This window comes from Acomys russatus, chromosome 3 (assembly GCF_903995435.1).
Source record: "Acomys russatus chromosome 3, mAcoRus1.1, whole genome shotgun sequence".
NCBI lineage: Eukaryota > Metazoa > Chordata > Mammalia > Rodentia > Muridae > Acomys > Acomys russatus.
The window spans coordinates 4,146,977-4,164,369 of NC_067139.1; the positions used below are offsets into that span (position 1 = coordinate 4,146,977).

Below are 17,393 nucleotides of genomic sequence, written 5' to 3' on the forward strand. Positions count from 1 at the left end.
AAGGAGGTTTTAAAGGTTGGGGAGATGGCATAGTGGCTAAGGGTGTTAGCTACACAAGCATGAAAACCAGAGTTCAAATCTCCATGCAGAAGCTGTGCATGGTGGTCATCATTTATAATCTGTGTTGGAGGCAAAGGCAGGAAGATCTGGATACTCACTAGCTAGCTAGCATACCTGAGATGGCCAGCTTCAGACTCAGTAAGAGAACCTATCTCCAGGGAATAATTACGTAAGTATAGCAGGACAGCCTTTATGCTACCTCAGCCTCCACATGAACACACAGGCACATGGGTCCCTGCATCACATACATACGCAAACACATGTACACACTACACATATTTTCACAAGTTTTTAATGATACCACAATAACAAAAAAATACAAACGACTAGAACTAAACAGTAACAAGAATTAAAGATAAAAATAGAAAACTCCCTAATACAATTTTATTCTTTTGACTGAGTGAGAAGAGGTGGGCTCTTAACTTGACAAAATAAAATTCACCTTGAAGAAACTGTATCACATCATCGTCCAAACACTATTGAAAATACACACTTTGCCCTACAAGAAATTAATATGCCCTGTCATGCTTAAAGAAAGAGTGTGGGACAAAATACACACCAGAAAACAAATTACAAATCTTCACCCAATAATTATGGAAATGGTTATTTCAATTATAAATAAGTAAGAAAAAGTAACTGAGAAAACTCATTTAGATAAAATTATAATCCACAGGGAGAAAAGGAGTTACATCACAGAAAATGTAATGACAATGTAACTAACAGAATCCACTAAATGACTTAAGAATGCCACTGGAAGACAGTATAGAGCCAGTGAGGGAAAGACAACTGGGAAATGCTGTCTGTGATATAAAAGAAGACCTTATAAACAAGTACAAAAGAAACTCAACCCACAGCACAGGATGAGAAACCAAACGGGCATCAGATGGCACAATGGTTTTATGTCTGTAATCCTAGCACTTTGGAGTTCTTCAAAAATCACAATAAGAAGTTCAAAGTCATTGCCAGTTCTTTATCAGGTTCAAGTGGAGCCTCCAATATTAAAAAGAATGTCTATGTCCAAAATAACATTAAAGATGCTTAATCTCATTACAACTCCAAATGTATAGATCAAAACAATGTGCCACTTTAACAAAACAATTTTAGAGTATGTAATACTAACAAAGTTTTTGGAGGGGGACTATAAATACTTATATGTTTCATTTCAAATTACATAGCCCACTGAACACTTGTGGCTTAGTCTAAAATTGCTTTTAAGTATAAAACCGCATCATATTTCTAATATTATAAGATAAATATAAATATCTCAGCAATATGCTACACTGAGTTATGTACTAGGTATAGAAGAATTCAGCACTGACAGAAGAATCTCAAATGCAAGGTCAAACTACTTATTAAATAGCAAGATGAAAAATATATTACTACTACTAATAAATAATAATAATGGATAATGGGTATATCAGTGGTTAAGCATCCTTGTTTCTCTTGCAGAAGACCTGAGTTCAATCCACACACCCATATCAAGTGGCTCATAACTTTCTGCAATTACAGTTCCAGGGGCTACATCCTCGTATGGCTTCCAGGGGCATCCATATGCAAACATATGTATGCACACATACACTCACATACAAACTCACAACAAATTGTTGAAAAGAATTCCTTATGCTGAGAATGAGGAAAAACACTCCTAATCAGCAGCCACTAGCACAAAATAATAAAAGGAAAATAACCATGACTACCTTTTCTAAATTAGAGCAACAGGCAGATAAACTTTTATCACTAGAAGCCCTACATCAAAATGATCATGGGGAAAATTGTTTCACATTGTGCCTCCAGTAAAATGAGAAAGAGTTGTAATAACAATATGGCTAGAGCAGTGCTTCTGACCCTACAGGTCTCAACCCCTTTGGAAGCTGAATGACCTTTTTACAAGGGTTACCTAAGATCATCAGAAAACACAGATTTTCACATTATAATTCGTAACAGTGCCAAAATTATAGTTATGAATTAGCAACAAAAATAACTTTGTGGCTGGAGTCACAGCATTAGGAAATACTAAAGGGTCACGGCATTAGGAAGGTTAAGAACCACTGGCCCAAAGCTTCCTGTTTTTAGCAAGGCTTGTCCTTCAGAGTTCTTCCCAGAGATTATCCACCCCAGGGAGCCCACTTGCCCTTCAACTAACTAACCAAAGCATGCCTCAACTCTAGCACACATTAGCTGCTCTATCTCAATTAAAGGAGAGAGAAACCAGCCATGATTCATGAACACACTACCTTGGAACACAAGCTTGCTAACGACTAAAGAAATAGTTACTCTACCCCCATTCCATACCATTAAAAGTGCTCATAGATGAAAGACCAGAGAGTGCATCAAAAAAGCACATTCAGGCCCTATTTATTTCATAAAAAAAAAAACCACACTGCAAAAAAACAGAAAAACAACTAACTAGCAAGAGAAGCCATAAACAAGAGAGGAAAATTCAGCCTCAAATACTAGCAAGTATAGCAAACATCAAAAATAGCCCAAACAGCTAACCAGGTGGGCTTAACAGCTTACACTAAATACCTTTGTACTTCAGTAATTCTTCTATCATTAATTAATTATGATTTCAAAGAAAATTCACAAGGTATATTAAACCATAGTCTGAAAAACACAATAAGCATACACATCAAAAGTAAAAATAACAAATGTATTAGAATTATCTCATCTAGAACTTTTATGAGCTATGATGAATATGCTAAGAACGTAGCTGAAACAAGTGTACATGGTCTAAGAATTAAATCAGTTTTGTAACAGAAATAAGGAATGTCTTTTCAGTTTCCCATATTGATCTAAAACCACTTCAACTTACATTCACTGCTTGCTATGTGATATGGACAATGATGACTTTTCTGCTCACCTTTTATGCAGGATCAAGTCAGCACATGAGAATACTTTGTAAGTCATCGAAGGGCTTAACAAAGGAGGGAAGGTTTATAGTTGTCCTATTATTATGTCATATTACACACAGAAAGAGGTGCTATAGTTTGAAGCTTATATTTACATATATTAATAATTTTATTAATCTTGGCAATCAAGTAAAAAGCTCTATTCCTCTTCTTGGTTGTCTATGCTAAATATTTTGTTCTAAAAAAGCACCTGTAAAACAAAGAAAAAAAACAAAACAATTCTGCTTTAAGAAGAAAGAAAGAATATATCTTCTACAGGTTCATCAAATATATCAAACACATCTAAGGAAAGAATGAATCACTGAGTACAAAAATATGTAAATAGGAATGAATATTCAAAAGTGAATTGCAGGGTGATGGTTGGGATTAAAAAAAAAAAAATGAGAAGCAGGCATGGTAGTACAGGCCTGTAATCTCAGCACTCAGGAAGGCGGAGGCAGGTAGATCTCTGTGAGTTCAAAGCCAGCCTAGTCTACAAAAGGAGTGCAGGACAGCCAAGGCTACACAGAGAAACCCTGGTCTTGGGAAACAAAAAAGGCAGAATATCCAAGAACATAAAATAATCACAATATGTTAACATTCTTTCAAGCTTTAAAAAAGGAAAAGAGGGAAAAGAGAAGAAATATTATGTACGAGAAGCCTCCCCCACCACACACACCCACACATCCCTCACACATACTCACAATTACAGAAAACTACAGACTTTTTCCTATATGCACATAATAAACAAACAGAATTTGAAACTAAAAACATGAGCTAGGCATGGTTGGCCCATCCCTTTAATCCTAGCACCCAGGAAGCAGAGGCAGGCAGATCTATGAGTTTGAGGCTAATCTGATCCAGAGTTGTAGGTCAGTAAGGGCTACACAGAGAAACCCTGTCTCTGAAGAACCACAGGTAGGTAGGTAGGCAGGCAGGCAGGCAGGCAAGCACAAACACACACACAGGGAAAACTACAAAATCTAATGGAATAAATTACAAATTCAAATGAATAAAAACATGATCCATTATCATAAATAGTAGGCTCAATCAGTATCAGTTCTTCCTTGCTTGGTGTATAGATTTAACACTATCTTGATAACAAGTCCCACCAGATTACTTTCTAGGTATCAATAAAATTACTCTGAAGTTGAACTGGTTAATATAAGACTCAGATAGAATGACAACATAAGCAGTGGTGTATGCCTTTAACCCAGACATTTTGGAGGCAGAAGAGGGTGGCTCTCTTTGAGTTCTAAGATAGCCAGAGCTACATAGTGAGACCCTGTCTCAAAAAATAAAAATAAAAACAAAAACAGAAACTGGCAAGTAAAAGCATATATATTTAAATCAAATCTCCCCATGTAGGCAGGCAAGAGCCACAGACCCCTAAGAAAATCCCCCAACACAGGGCATGTGAAGCCCCCCTCTGAGTTGTTGGTCAGAGTTGTCCAAGATATTCCCAAAACATTACAGGCTGTTGCTATTGCCCCCTAGAGGTGAAAGGTAAGTGTGTATGGGTGAAAACTAACCTCTTTAGAAGCAGGATCCAGAGGCCCTGAGCTGAAAAAACGACCTGAAAACCTTCTCCCTGAGTTCCTCAGGGTACCTGAAGACACCATGAACGCTTACAAAAGATAGAAGCAACCAAGTATAATGTCTGAACCACAACATAGACCAGCATGGCAATATAACTCTAAGGGTGCAATGGTGGCACACAAAATCTTGCTGGTAACCAACAGGTCTCCAATCAGACCTAAGACCAACTCAAATGAGCCATGCGGTGGTGGCACACGCCTTTAATCCCAGCACTCGGGAGGCAGAGGCAGGTGGATTGCTGTGAGTTTGAGGCCAGCCTGGTCTACAAAGCAAGTCCAGGACAGCCAAGGCTACACAGAGAGACCCTGTCTCAAAAAACTAAAAACAAAACAAAATAAAAATAAGAAATATAATGCCTGTTTAGTGGAAACACAGTCAGCCACCTGGAGCTATGAAGTCATGAATCTTGGAGGAGAACCCACAACTGTCATTTTCCTAAATGAACATAATGCCTAACTACATTCTAAATACTGGTTCTCATACCCATCGATAGGTGTGGTCTTTACCCCATATCAAGGAAACTTCTTTTTGCCACAGATATAGACTATCACAGAAAACTACAAACAAAAGGCAAAGCTGTGGTGCCCAGTACCAAGGACACATTTACAACTTACTCCCTAAGCATCAGAGACCCCTGTGGAAGAGTCACAGGAACACAGAGTCAGCTGTGAGATTCTGTCTCCTAGGAATGCCAAAGGCTATGTCCATAAAGCTGCACTAACATGCCTGCATCCCAGGAGCTGGAGAAATAATCTGTACACAGAAAAGCACACCAGCTGGTTACCCAGTACCAAATGGTCAGCTCTAAAAACATGCACAAACAAGTAACATACAGACTGAGCATGTATTCAGGAATATATATGTAGTAATTGTTAATATATATATAATAATTATTAATGAAAAGCCAGGAATTAAAGAGAGAAATTACATAATTATAATGTCAAAAAGAAAAAAAAAAAGATTAAAGTATATAAAAAAGGGAAGGAGGACTCTAGTGGCAGCTGGCCTATGGACCCCAAAAGTCAGTTACTGTCAGAACTCCAGCCCGGTGGCCACACCCCAATAATGACATTACTCAATTCCGCAAACTAAATCTATGTAATTCAATTAGTTTTAAAAGTAATGCTCTCAATACTTTTACTTAAATTTATATTTTTAACAGAAAATATTTTTACCTGATTCTATATGTTCACTGATAGTAATAAATGCCATGTGTTTAGAGGTGATAAATTAAGTGGTTTTCACACATACATGCACACACACACACCACTAAGACTGGCTACACTGAAGATAATACTCATCCCCCCAAAAAACTTTCCTTGTAGTCCTAGAATATATTACCAAAAATATTATTATTAAACTTTGCCTATTGTTTTAACAATTTTTCTCATCTTAGCTTTGGCATGTTTTTAATGGCTCTATAGCATTTCCCAGTGGTAATGTGCCATGGTAAAGTTCATAATTCCTTAGATCTGTAATTTGCCTACAATGTTTATTATAAGCAATATTTTAAAGAACAATCTTGTAACCATGAAAAGTCCAAATTAGAACTGTAAGTTAAAAAGCACTATTTACTTAAAACCATTCTATCACATATTTATTATGTTCAAGGAGTCATACCATGTTCTTAAAAGTTCTTTAAAAGTTAGGAACAGTCATAGGGGAGGGAAATAAAGGGAAAATGGAAGGGAGGGAAGAATGGGAGGATACAAGGAATGGGATAACCATTGAGATGTAACAAGAATAAATTAATAAAATAATAATAATAGTAATAATAATAATAATAAAACTAGAGAAGCAGAAAAAAATAAAATAAAATATGTGACAGGCAGAAGAGGAACAGTTGTTACCATGATATGAGCACTGAAATTAAGCAAGATGCTAATAACTCTCTGATGTTTCTGTAAAAGTAATACTTTGTTTGCTTTACAAATTTAGCTGGATCTTATGGCATTCAGTAGATGGATTAAAAATAATGAAAAAAAGTTATGGTATTTTTTTTTTTTTTTTACTTTATAGCATTATATTAGTATTCCTGTCAATGATCCACACCTTCAGTATTTTATTTGTTCTTCGGTACTTAGATGATATTCATTCTCAAATCTCTCTCCAGATCCTACTCACATCCTTTATTTTTAAACAACTGCATCCAATCAACCCTATCCCTATGAGTAGGGTGCATGACCATGCGTGGAAGCATGACCACCTACCCTAGGACACACCAAAGAAACTTGACTCACTCCACCTCAGCAGCCATGAGCAGCTCCTCAGTTGGGGATAGCCTTGCTAGAGGCTCCCCTATACACACCTTTTCATAGATCCTTGCCCCTCATAGTATTGTAATTCCATTCAAATTTCCACTGGGAAGTTTGAGAATTCATATCCATGAATATATGAAAATAACTACAATGTTTTAAAGAAAAAAAGAAAAAGAACTAACTCTGCAGAAGTTAAAATACAAGGATACAGCAATTAACAAGGATGGTACCAGGAAATGCAACAGAAAAGGGCCAGTAAAAAAGAAGAGCCCAGAAAATTCAGGGGCTTCATACAGAGCAAGCATGTCAAAACAGTTTAAGTACCAGCATGTTTCTTTATAATTCAAATTAGAAAAAAATAAAGTAAGCAAACAAACGATACACAAAAAAGCCTACATACATGACAAGCTAGGGGTGTCACTGAGTGGTAGAATGTTGCCTACCAAGCTGGCCTGACCTCCAGCCCATCAAAAAACGAAGTGTGGTAACAGATGCCCGGGTGCAATCCTAACAAACACTCTAGTGATGGAAGCAGGACCATCAGAAGGCCAAGCTTGTCCTTCCCAGCAATACAGTAAGTTAGGAGGAGATCTTCTGGATGTTCAAAAGATGGGGTGCCTTTGCCACCAATCTCCACACAGAAAAAAAAAAAAAAAAAAAAAAAAGTAAGGAGGGAAATCCCACAAGGCATAGGAAATGGAAGTTAAGAATAATCAGATTAAAAAACAAATGGGAAAAAAGAACAATGACACACACACAAAATGATTTCTCTAATCCTTTGTTTGCTTTCTGTTACTTGATAAAGAATATGGCCTAAAGAAACTTGGGGAGAAAGGGGTTCATTTGGCTACAGGCTACAGTCCATCACCATGAGAAGCCAAGGCAGGAACGGAGCAAAAACCACAGACGAGTAATGCTTACTAGCCCGTTGGTAGAGGCTGGCTCAGCCGGCTTTGCTGTTCCTCTTTAGTTTTCAAAGACACAGTTCCTCTGTGTAGCCTTAGCAGTCTGACCTCTAACTCAGAGACACACCTGCTTCTGCCTCCCTAGTGCTGTGCTTAAAGGGTTGTGCCACGACAACTCTCCAGCTCAGCCTGCTTTCTGACACACCTCAGGATAGTGCTGCCCAGCATTGTCCCCAGTGTTCTGGGCCCTCCCATATCAATAAAGTGCCCCTTACACAAGCCTACAGGTCATCTGATGGAGGCATTCTCTCTGTAGAGAAAATGTAAGGTTCCCTCATTACAGGCAATCCTAGATTGTATCACGCTGACAAAAACTAACCAGCACAATCCCAATGAAAAAGTAAAATGATCTGGCAACCTGAAGAACTGTAAAGGGGCTGGTTAGATCACTCAGCAGGTGAAGCACTGACTGCACAGGCATGAGAACTGAGGTGTAGATCCCCAGCATGGCCATTAATACTGTGCTCACTCATTTAAAAAAAAAAAAAAAAAAAAAATTCCTAGCACTTGGTGTTTAAAAAGGACAATTCCCAGAGCAAGCTGCAAACTAGACAAGACAAATGGGTGACTCCAGGCTCAGGTGAGAGATCACACCTCAACACATAAGGTGAGCAGCCATCAAGGAGACACCCCACAGCAACCTCTGGACTCTACTTGTATCAGCAAACATGGTAGACACACACAAAACACACATAAACAACATACATCCATGCTTATCACATATACAAGACATGAAAAAAATCTTATAAAAGGGGCAAAAGCATAATTTTTCTTAGTAGATGGACAAAAAAAAAAAAAAAAAAAAAAAAAAAACCAGCACTACAATGCATTTCAGTAAACAGAGTACTCAACATATTATTATGAGACTTAAAAATTGGAATGAGTTTTCTTGCAAAAGTAATCATGAGTATGGAAAGAACTAGCTATTATCATTTAACTAAGCAATTCTACTTGTATGACAGAATACAAAAGTATTCTGTGAAAGTCCCAAATACTGAATGATTTTTAGTAAACCACTCAACAGTCTAAATGCAGCTATGTAAAAAACTAATACAATACATTGAATTCTTAGCACTATAGAATAAGGTCTCTTCAGCCGGATCTGGGCCCAGGGGTCCTGCTCAAACTATGGCACCAGCCAAGGACAATATAGGCAGTAAACTTCAAACCTCTAGCCAATGACAGGACATTCTACACAGTTGAGTGGAGAGTGGGGACTGACTTTCACACGAACTCTGGTGCCCCATATTTGATCACATCCCCGGAATGGGGAGGCCTGGTGGCACTCAGAAGAAGGATAGCAGGCTACCAAGAAGAGACTTGATACCCTATGAGCATATACAGGGAAGGAGGTCCCCCTCAGTCACAGACATAGGGGAGTAAGGGGAAAGCAGGAGGGAGGGAGGAATGGGAGGATACAAGGGATGGGATAACAACTGAGATGTAATATGAATTAATAAAATATATTTTAAAAAAAAGAATACAGTCTCTTTCTTAGTAACATTATAAGGCATATAAACATTACCTATTTGTAGAAGACAACATACTTTGTCCTTAATTCCATAAAGGTAAGTATGTAACACATATACTTGTTAAATACAATGTTAGAAACAAAGCAAAGAAGAAGCCTCTTGTCTCTTCACTAGAGAATGAATTATCTGCATTGGCTGCATATGCATATATTCCCTTAATAGTCATTTATGTCCTTTATTTCTGTATTCTGAAGTGGAGCTTTTTGATTGTTTTTATTTTTTAAGACCAAGCTAGTCTAGATGTTCGGAACTCACTCTGTAGACCAGACTGTCCTGGAACTCAGAGACCACCTGCCTTTGCCTCCCAAGTGTTGGGATTAAAGGCATGCACCACCACATCCAGCTGTGTTCCAATGTCGTAATTAAACCTTTTTTCCCCCCAACCTCTGACTCTTTTCCTTCTAGTTGTTTATTATCAGCTAGTTAGATTTTATTGATGCTTTGTAAAAAAAAATTTCTTGACATGTAATTATTCGTTCTGTAGCCCTTGTGTTGAGATCTGAGAACAACTTGCCCATTCTCTCCTTCCACCACATGGCTCCCCGAGACTGAGCCTGGGTCACCGGTCTTCCCTGACTCCCCTCTGCACTTCCTCTCACCTTGCAAGCAACTTCTGTCCTCTGGGACATCTTGCCAGTTGTTTTATTTTTCTTGACAACTTTTAGTACTAATGACTAGAGACTCCTAAGCATTCAGAAAAGGCTGTGTTTTGAGTGTGCATGGTATATGTAAGTGTGTATGAGACCAGAGCTTTCAAAACTGAAGCTCCTCATTAAGATAGGTTGGCTGGCTGGCCAACAAGCTCACAGATCTGTGTGAGTGCTTAGCAAAGAGCTCAAGTCTAAATACAGCAATATAAAAAGCCTTATGCTGGGGTTATCGGCATGCATGGATTTACAAAGGTGTTGGAGAGTCAAACTTAAGTACTTATGGTTGCAGAGCAAGTATTCATAACCACTGAGGCATTTCCCAACCCCCAAAAGTACATTTTTAAAAATTGACTTAGTTTTAATAACTAATGTGTTGTACTACGTACTTAAAACTATTCACTTCTTCAAATTTCCGTCCTTCCTTCCTAATTAAAAAAAATTGCTTCTATTAGAATCTCATTTTGTTCTTATCATTAATCTGCCGCTAAGATGTACCTATTACTGTGTGTCAATATCTTACAAAATGCTTCATAGGTATTACTGGACCATAATAAACCTAAGTGGTGTGTTTTCCTTTTCCAGAAGAAGAAAACAGAGTACAAAGGGAAGAAAATACTGAGATTTTTATATTTAATTCTAAAAACATTAATAACAAAATTCACCATCTTACTGATTTTTAGGCATGCAGTTCAGAGACAATTACATTCACACACAGTGGGACAAACAACACCGCTCGCCTCTGTAACTCTTCCCATCTTGGACAATTTAAATTTTCTGACTGCCTAGCATGCAGTAAAAGCCGCCCACTCTTCTAAGCCCCGTACACATCACTCTACTTTTTGACATAATACATTTAACCTCCTAGTCAAAGTATACATACTAGTGTTACCTTCCTCAGTATAACATTCGGTATAACTGGTTACAGTGTCATTGGAAAAATCATTTCAGAGTCAGAAATCACGCTTCATTGTATCTAGATGCCACCCTTATCTATCAATGTTTTCCTATCCAAAAAAGGCTTGTACTGCCTCTTACTCTGGGCTATTATAAATTCTGTCACAATTAACAAATTTCAAAAAAATATTTCTAAAACCAATTTCAATTCTTTGTTGTTGTTTTGTTTTTCTAGATACAATTTTTCTTTTTTTTTTTATTTAAAGCTGGTTTATGGCTTTAATATTTCTCTTTTTTTTCACATTTTTTAAAATTAATTTATTCTTGTTACATCTCAATGGTTATCCCATCCCTTGTATCCTCCCATTCTCCCCTTACTCCCCTCCCCTATGACTGTGACTGAGGGGGACCTCCTCCCCCTTTATATGCTCATAGGGTATCAAGTCTCTTCTTGGTAGCCTGCTATCCTTCCTCTGAGGGCCACCAGGCCTCCATATGACAATTTTATGTCTAATTTCCAGAATCCCTCACAGCACTTATCACAATACTAACAAGGTTTTCAAGTTACCTACACCCTCACCACTTACTGGCTATTTTATTTCATTTCTAGTGCAATTGGTCTGACTAATACCAAGTATAATGTTAAACAGAACCAGCAAGAACACATACCCTTTCTCTAGATGACATGTAAGTTGAAACTATTTCCTAGATGTTGGGCATACTGGTCTGTATTTGAGAATATACACCAGTAGCACTTCCTTATCCCCAGTTTCAGTTAACTCTTTACCAGTCATAGTCTAAAACTAGTAGGTAAAACTCTCAAAAAATAAACAATGCACATTTTTACATTTTACTTCCTTCTGAGTAGTATAATGAAATCCTATACTGTCCATTCTATCAAGATATAAGTCATCTCTTTGTTCAGTGAATTGTGTGTGTGTGTGTGTGTGTGTGTATGTTTTAAAGACGTCTCACCACGTCACCCTGACTGGCCTGGAACTCATTATGTAAACCACAATGGTCCATACTCAAAAAGATCTACCTGCCTCTGCATCCCAAGCGCTAGAATTAAAGCCATTCCCTATTACACCAGTTTCTTTCCGTAATTTTTAAGAAAAATTACAAATTAAGGAGTATTCATATTTCCTCAGTATTTAAACACAACAGCACTACAGCTCAATTAATGCACAATGGCTGGAAAGGTAGAACTTGGCTGTCTTGAAATGCATGTCAATAATTTCAAGCACCGAAGCACTGTTTTTTTAAAGTATATTTTTACGGTTTTGTTTTGTTTGTTTTGATTTTTAAAGACAGGGTTTCTCTGTGTAGTCCTGGCTATCCTAGAACTCACTATACACACGCCCAGCTGTACTTTTATGATTCTTAATATGAATAATAAAAGATATCTTGAAGTGGGCATCAAAAATGTATGAAACGTATGTTTTGTTGAAATGTAGTGCATTGTAGAAGAATGAAAAGAGAGAGAGAAAGATTTGTTGCAGGATATTTGATCTCAATGTGACTCATGAGATTGTGAATTGTAAACTTCTGTCTTTGATTCCATTGTGATCCCTGAGACTGGACTGTAAACCCTGTTTCTTGTGGTTGAGTCCTAACACCTTTAATCCAAGACCTTTCTGTTTATTGTAAACAGGTGATTAAGGTGTCAGGCAGCCAGCCTTACACACACCTTTAATCCAAGAGCTATCTGTACAGAGGACTTAAAGCCAATCTTAGGTCAAGAGACAAGCAAGAAACCAGCTAACAGGGATTAAAGAGTAGGAGGGACTTTTGAGTTGAGTATTTAAGACAGCTTGTAGAAGTAGAAGAGGTCTTTGGCGCTTCTTTGGCTTGGGATTTTAGCTTAGCTCTTAGCTCCTGGGCCTTCGGCTTTTTGGGGCTTTGGGCTTTAGGCTTTAGGCTTTAAGCCTAGGGTTTTTGTTTGGCCTTTTCTTCCTGGCTATCAGCTGAGCTAGCCTTTTTAGACTTCTTCATTGAGTTGTGAGCTGTGTTAGGAAGCTCAGCTGGGTGCTCTTTCCGCCTCTCTGAGCTAGCAAGTTTTTTACCACAGGACTTGCCTCCTGAGTCTTTATTGGTAAAATAGAATGATGAGAGATTTTTCAATTAAAACAACAGAGGTTTCACAGAATTTATAATTTAATAAGGCAAAATAATTATGACCAAGAGCAGAATACAAGGAAAACTATTAAACTCTTCTTTCAAATGCACTAGTAGCCTTTTTCAGGAGTATTAAAAGTTTGGAGAGGTGGGGCGTGGTGGTGTACTCCTTTAATCCCAGCACTCAGGAAGGCAGAGGCAGGCAGATCTCTGTGAGTTAGAGTCCAGGACAGGCAAGACTACACAAAGAAACTCTGTCTCAAAAAACCAAAAAGAGTGAGAGAGTGAGAGCAAGAAAGAAAGTTTGGACAGTACTATAAAAGTAAAGTTCATTTATTCACTCAGCAATTAATCATTTTAACAAATTCTGTACTGGCTGACTGTGCTTGGTGTGATAACAACAAAACAGGTATAGCTCCTACTTGTGTAAAGACAATAACAAGCTAAGAAATTATTTTTAGTTAATTATTGGAAAGTTTTTGTACTTTTTAGTGGTGGAGTTATTTTAAATGTGTGTCTATCTAGTGGAAGCTGGAAATATTGGAATAGTGAGGCCTCATATAGTAATAATATTCAATAGCAAGAAATCCATCTTTAAATTTTCAATCCCATAACACCATATTCTGCAGGACATGGTGTGAAGGTGTGGGGGAAGATGGGGTTGTTGTGAGGGAGGGGTGTGTGTGTGTGTGTGTGTGTGTGTGTGTGTGTGTGTGTGTGTGTGTGTGTGTGTGTGTGTTTTGAAAGTACCAACATGGAGGCAAGTGTGTTGGCGCTGACCTTTAATCTCAGCACTTGGGAGGCAGAGACAGGCAGATCACTGTGAGTTCGAGGCCAGCCTGGTCTACAAAGCGATTCCACAGCCAAGGCTAACACAGAGAGACTCTGTCTCAAAAAATCAACACAACAACAACAAAATGAAAAATAAAAACAAACAAAAAGTACCAACACATAAAGCATTATATGTAATGACTTGGAGGCATCAAAGTTTACTAGTGTATTTTCGGATCCCGAAGACCAATGTAACTGAAGCTTGGTACATAATAAAAACTAGCTCCAGGCAGCCACTGCACACACCTTTAATCTCAGCACTTGAGAGGCAGAGGCAGGGGATCTCTATGAATTCCAGGCCAGCCTGGTCTACAGAGTCAGTTCCATTATAGTGAGGGCTACACAGAGAAACTCTATCTCACACAAAACAAACACAACAAAACGAGTAAAATTGGGATTAGGTAAGTAGGCAGGGAGGTGGCACAGATCAAAACAGGAGGCTCGGGGCATGTTAGAGGAAGAGCAAATATACTAATGTGTCTGCAAGGTGCTATAAAGGCAAAACAAATCACATCTGTACTCTACTTCATGATTAAAGTTCAATTGTTACTAAACGGTAAGAGATATATAATGGTCTCCTTTAAGAATGGAAAGAAATAGGCTAAGAAGAGATAAAAATACTTATTAATAAGGTCACAATGCTCCATAAGTCACTAAGTCTCAAATCCAGGTATCGTAACTAATGTACAGCCAGTAAGTACCTTCCTTTCTATTATGCATTCAGAAGCAATAAAGTAAGGCTAAGATGACAAACCATGTCAAATGTCAAGTTAATAAGAAATATGGGCTTTACAAACAAGAAACATCATTAAGAAGTAACAGGTAAGATGATGCTGAGCTCTACAGTGCATACAGGATACTTTTAAACATGGTAATTTATACAAGATAATTACCATATGATCTATCAATTATTTAAACTGTACATTCCAGAAGAGTAAGACTATGTATACAGCCAGGAAAGAGACTAAGTACAATTTTCAATCATAAACTATGATGATTGACTTTTATTGCCAAACAGATATAGTCACACAGGAAAAGAAAATCTTCAACTAAGAAACTGCCTTGACCAAAATGTCCTATAGCAACGAATGTAGAACGCTGCCTTTATTTCCGATAGATGTAGTTGAGCCCGGCCCACTGTGGCAGTACCGCGGCATGTGATCCTAGGCTATACGAGATAACTAGCTAAACATGATCTAGCAAGTGAACCAGCAAGCAACATTCCTCCATGGTTTCTGCTGAGTTCCTGCTTAAGTTCCTGTCCTGATTTCCCTCAGTGATAGACCATAACCTGGAAATGTAAACCAAATAAACCCCTCAACTTACAAGTTGCTTTTGCCTGGAGTATTTTATCACAGCAATAAAAAAGAAAACTAAGACACATTCCAACTAAGTCTGTTTTATATTAGATTTAATGCATGCCCTATGGCAACTATTTTTTATAAAAGTCAAACTTTTCTTAGTAGTATTTTTAACTAAAAGCAACTATATATCAAGTTACTTGGGGGGAAAATCTCAAGAACATTGCTGCCATACTTTAAGAAATACAGTACATGCCTACCAAAAGGTGCCAGTGGGAAGCTGTGGTGATGGTTAAGAGAGGAACCATGAAGATTTAATTCAAAACCACAAAATACATATCAGAAACTGGGAATGGTCACGTGCATCTATAAGCCCAACTGTATGGAAAAGGGGTTTGCTGGCTATCAGCAGAACACCATGTTCGCTGATAAGGCCTGTTCTTAAGGGAGTAAATCAGATGATGGAGCAGGACACCTGGTATCTCCTCTGACCTCAGCCCATGTACCCAGACATGTATAACATGCATGCGCCCGCACATACACTTCCTCCATACATCTTTAAATTTTCCTGTGTATTCACAGCATTCATAATGTAAAAACACATTATAATCTGCTCTAGTATCTTTTCTCAATCAGTAAAAAGTACAAAAATATAAAGGCTCAAAAACAGTGTTACTATTCAGTACTTGACTGAAACACTGCTAAATACATTTGACTTAGCTGACTCACAAACCTCAAGAACTACTAAAGTAAATAATGTAACTCTTTAACTGTACCAATTTTTAAAATAGCTTGACATCAGAGAACATTTTTATTTACTCAATACTCAAAGTGATCATCTACTGATAAAAATTTCAAGTTGGAAATATCATGACTTCAAACACTTGGTTACTAAATCTGTATACATACCTTTGTCTTTCTTAAAATCTAAAGCATCTTCTTTATCAGTCACTATCTCCTTCATATTGATGATGCTCTGGTGGGTGAGTTGCCGAAGAATTTTAATTTCTCTAATTGCTGTAATTGGGAAGCCCTCTTTTTCATTATCCAGACGAACTTTTTTCAAGGCTACCATTTCTCCTATTAGACAGTTAAATAAAATCAAGTTACTAGCTACCAAAAGACATTTTTCTCAATTTAAGTGTTTTCTTAGAATTTGTTTCTACTTTTTTAAATTATAATTCATCAATTATATTTTAATTTCCAACATACCAAATAATATTTTAGTTCAAGAAATTAACCTCAAGTAAATTACAGACCATTATAATGTATTTAATACTATACAAATGGTTAAGATGAAGGACGTCAGTATTTATTGTTTTATACTCTAATACAGAAAACCATGAAGAGTGAGTTTATTATTAATATTTTCTATGTGAAGGAGCAAAGGATCAATATATCCAGGATATTCCTTCACATGAACATGTATCCCTACTCACACTCTCTTTCTTCTCTAAATACAAAATATACCCAACATTTCCTGCCCATACTAATCAATTAAACAGTCATGAAAATGGGCTTCACAATGCCTCAAAAATGTTTCCCCATTATATTATATTACCACATAAGTTAGGTGTGTTTTGATTCACATGCAATGTAATCAATGGCGCGCGCGCTCTCTCTCTCTCTCTCTCTCTCTCTCTCTCTCTCTCTCTCTCTCTCTCTCTCACACACACACACACACACACACACACACACACACACACACACACACACACAGAGGAACACAAACACCCAAACATTATCAGAGAACCACAAATACCAAGTTATTACAGGTTAAACCTAGATCCACAAATGGTTGAGAGTTTTTTTGCTTTGTTTTGTTTTGTTTTGTTTTGTTTTGTTTTGTGGGAATGTGTATGGACTTAGTAAACTGGGCAATAATCAACATAAGAAAAAATACACTATAATAAAAGTCATGCATATTCATTCCACTTCTTTGGCAGGATTAACAAAGGGTTGATATTACAAATTTCTAAGAAAAAAATATATTCTCTTAAACGCTAAAATTAATTATTTTTCATTTTATGTTTTCCTATAATATAGTTTAATTTGTTTCATTAAAGCTTCTGGAAGTTATAATTTAATCTTACTGATAATACAGTATTACAATTATCAATGGCTACTCTATGTTCTAACTACTTTCATGAGTTTTTTAACCTTAACATGTTATACTAAATGGCCTCAAATAGCAGTTGATTTTAATCCTAAATTTATGTTCAAAACAAACTAAGATTTTTTAAAATGCTACGTCTGAGCCAGGTGCAGGGGTAGTGCACACCTGTAATCCAGGCACC

General features: G+C 37.2%; 1 protein-coding gene across 4 annotated transcripts in view; it reads right to left on the reverse strand.

Annotated features, from left to right (window-relative positions):
• The window catches only part of Cdk13 (cyclin dependent kinase 13), a 95,398-nt gene that overhangs the window by 38,077 nt on the left and 39,928 nt on the right, over nt 1-17,393 (reverse strand). For all 4 annotated transcript variants that reach the window (XM_051168075.1, XM_051168062.1, XM_051168083.1 and 1 more), the window contains exon 5: nt 16,006-16,176. In XM_051168075.1, the coding sequence (XP_051024032.1) occupies nt 16,006-16,176 (171 nt within the window). The remainder of the gene's footprint in view (nt 1-16,005; nt 16,177-17,393) is intronic.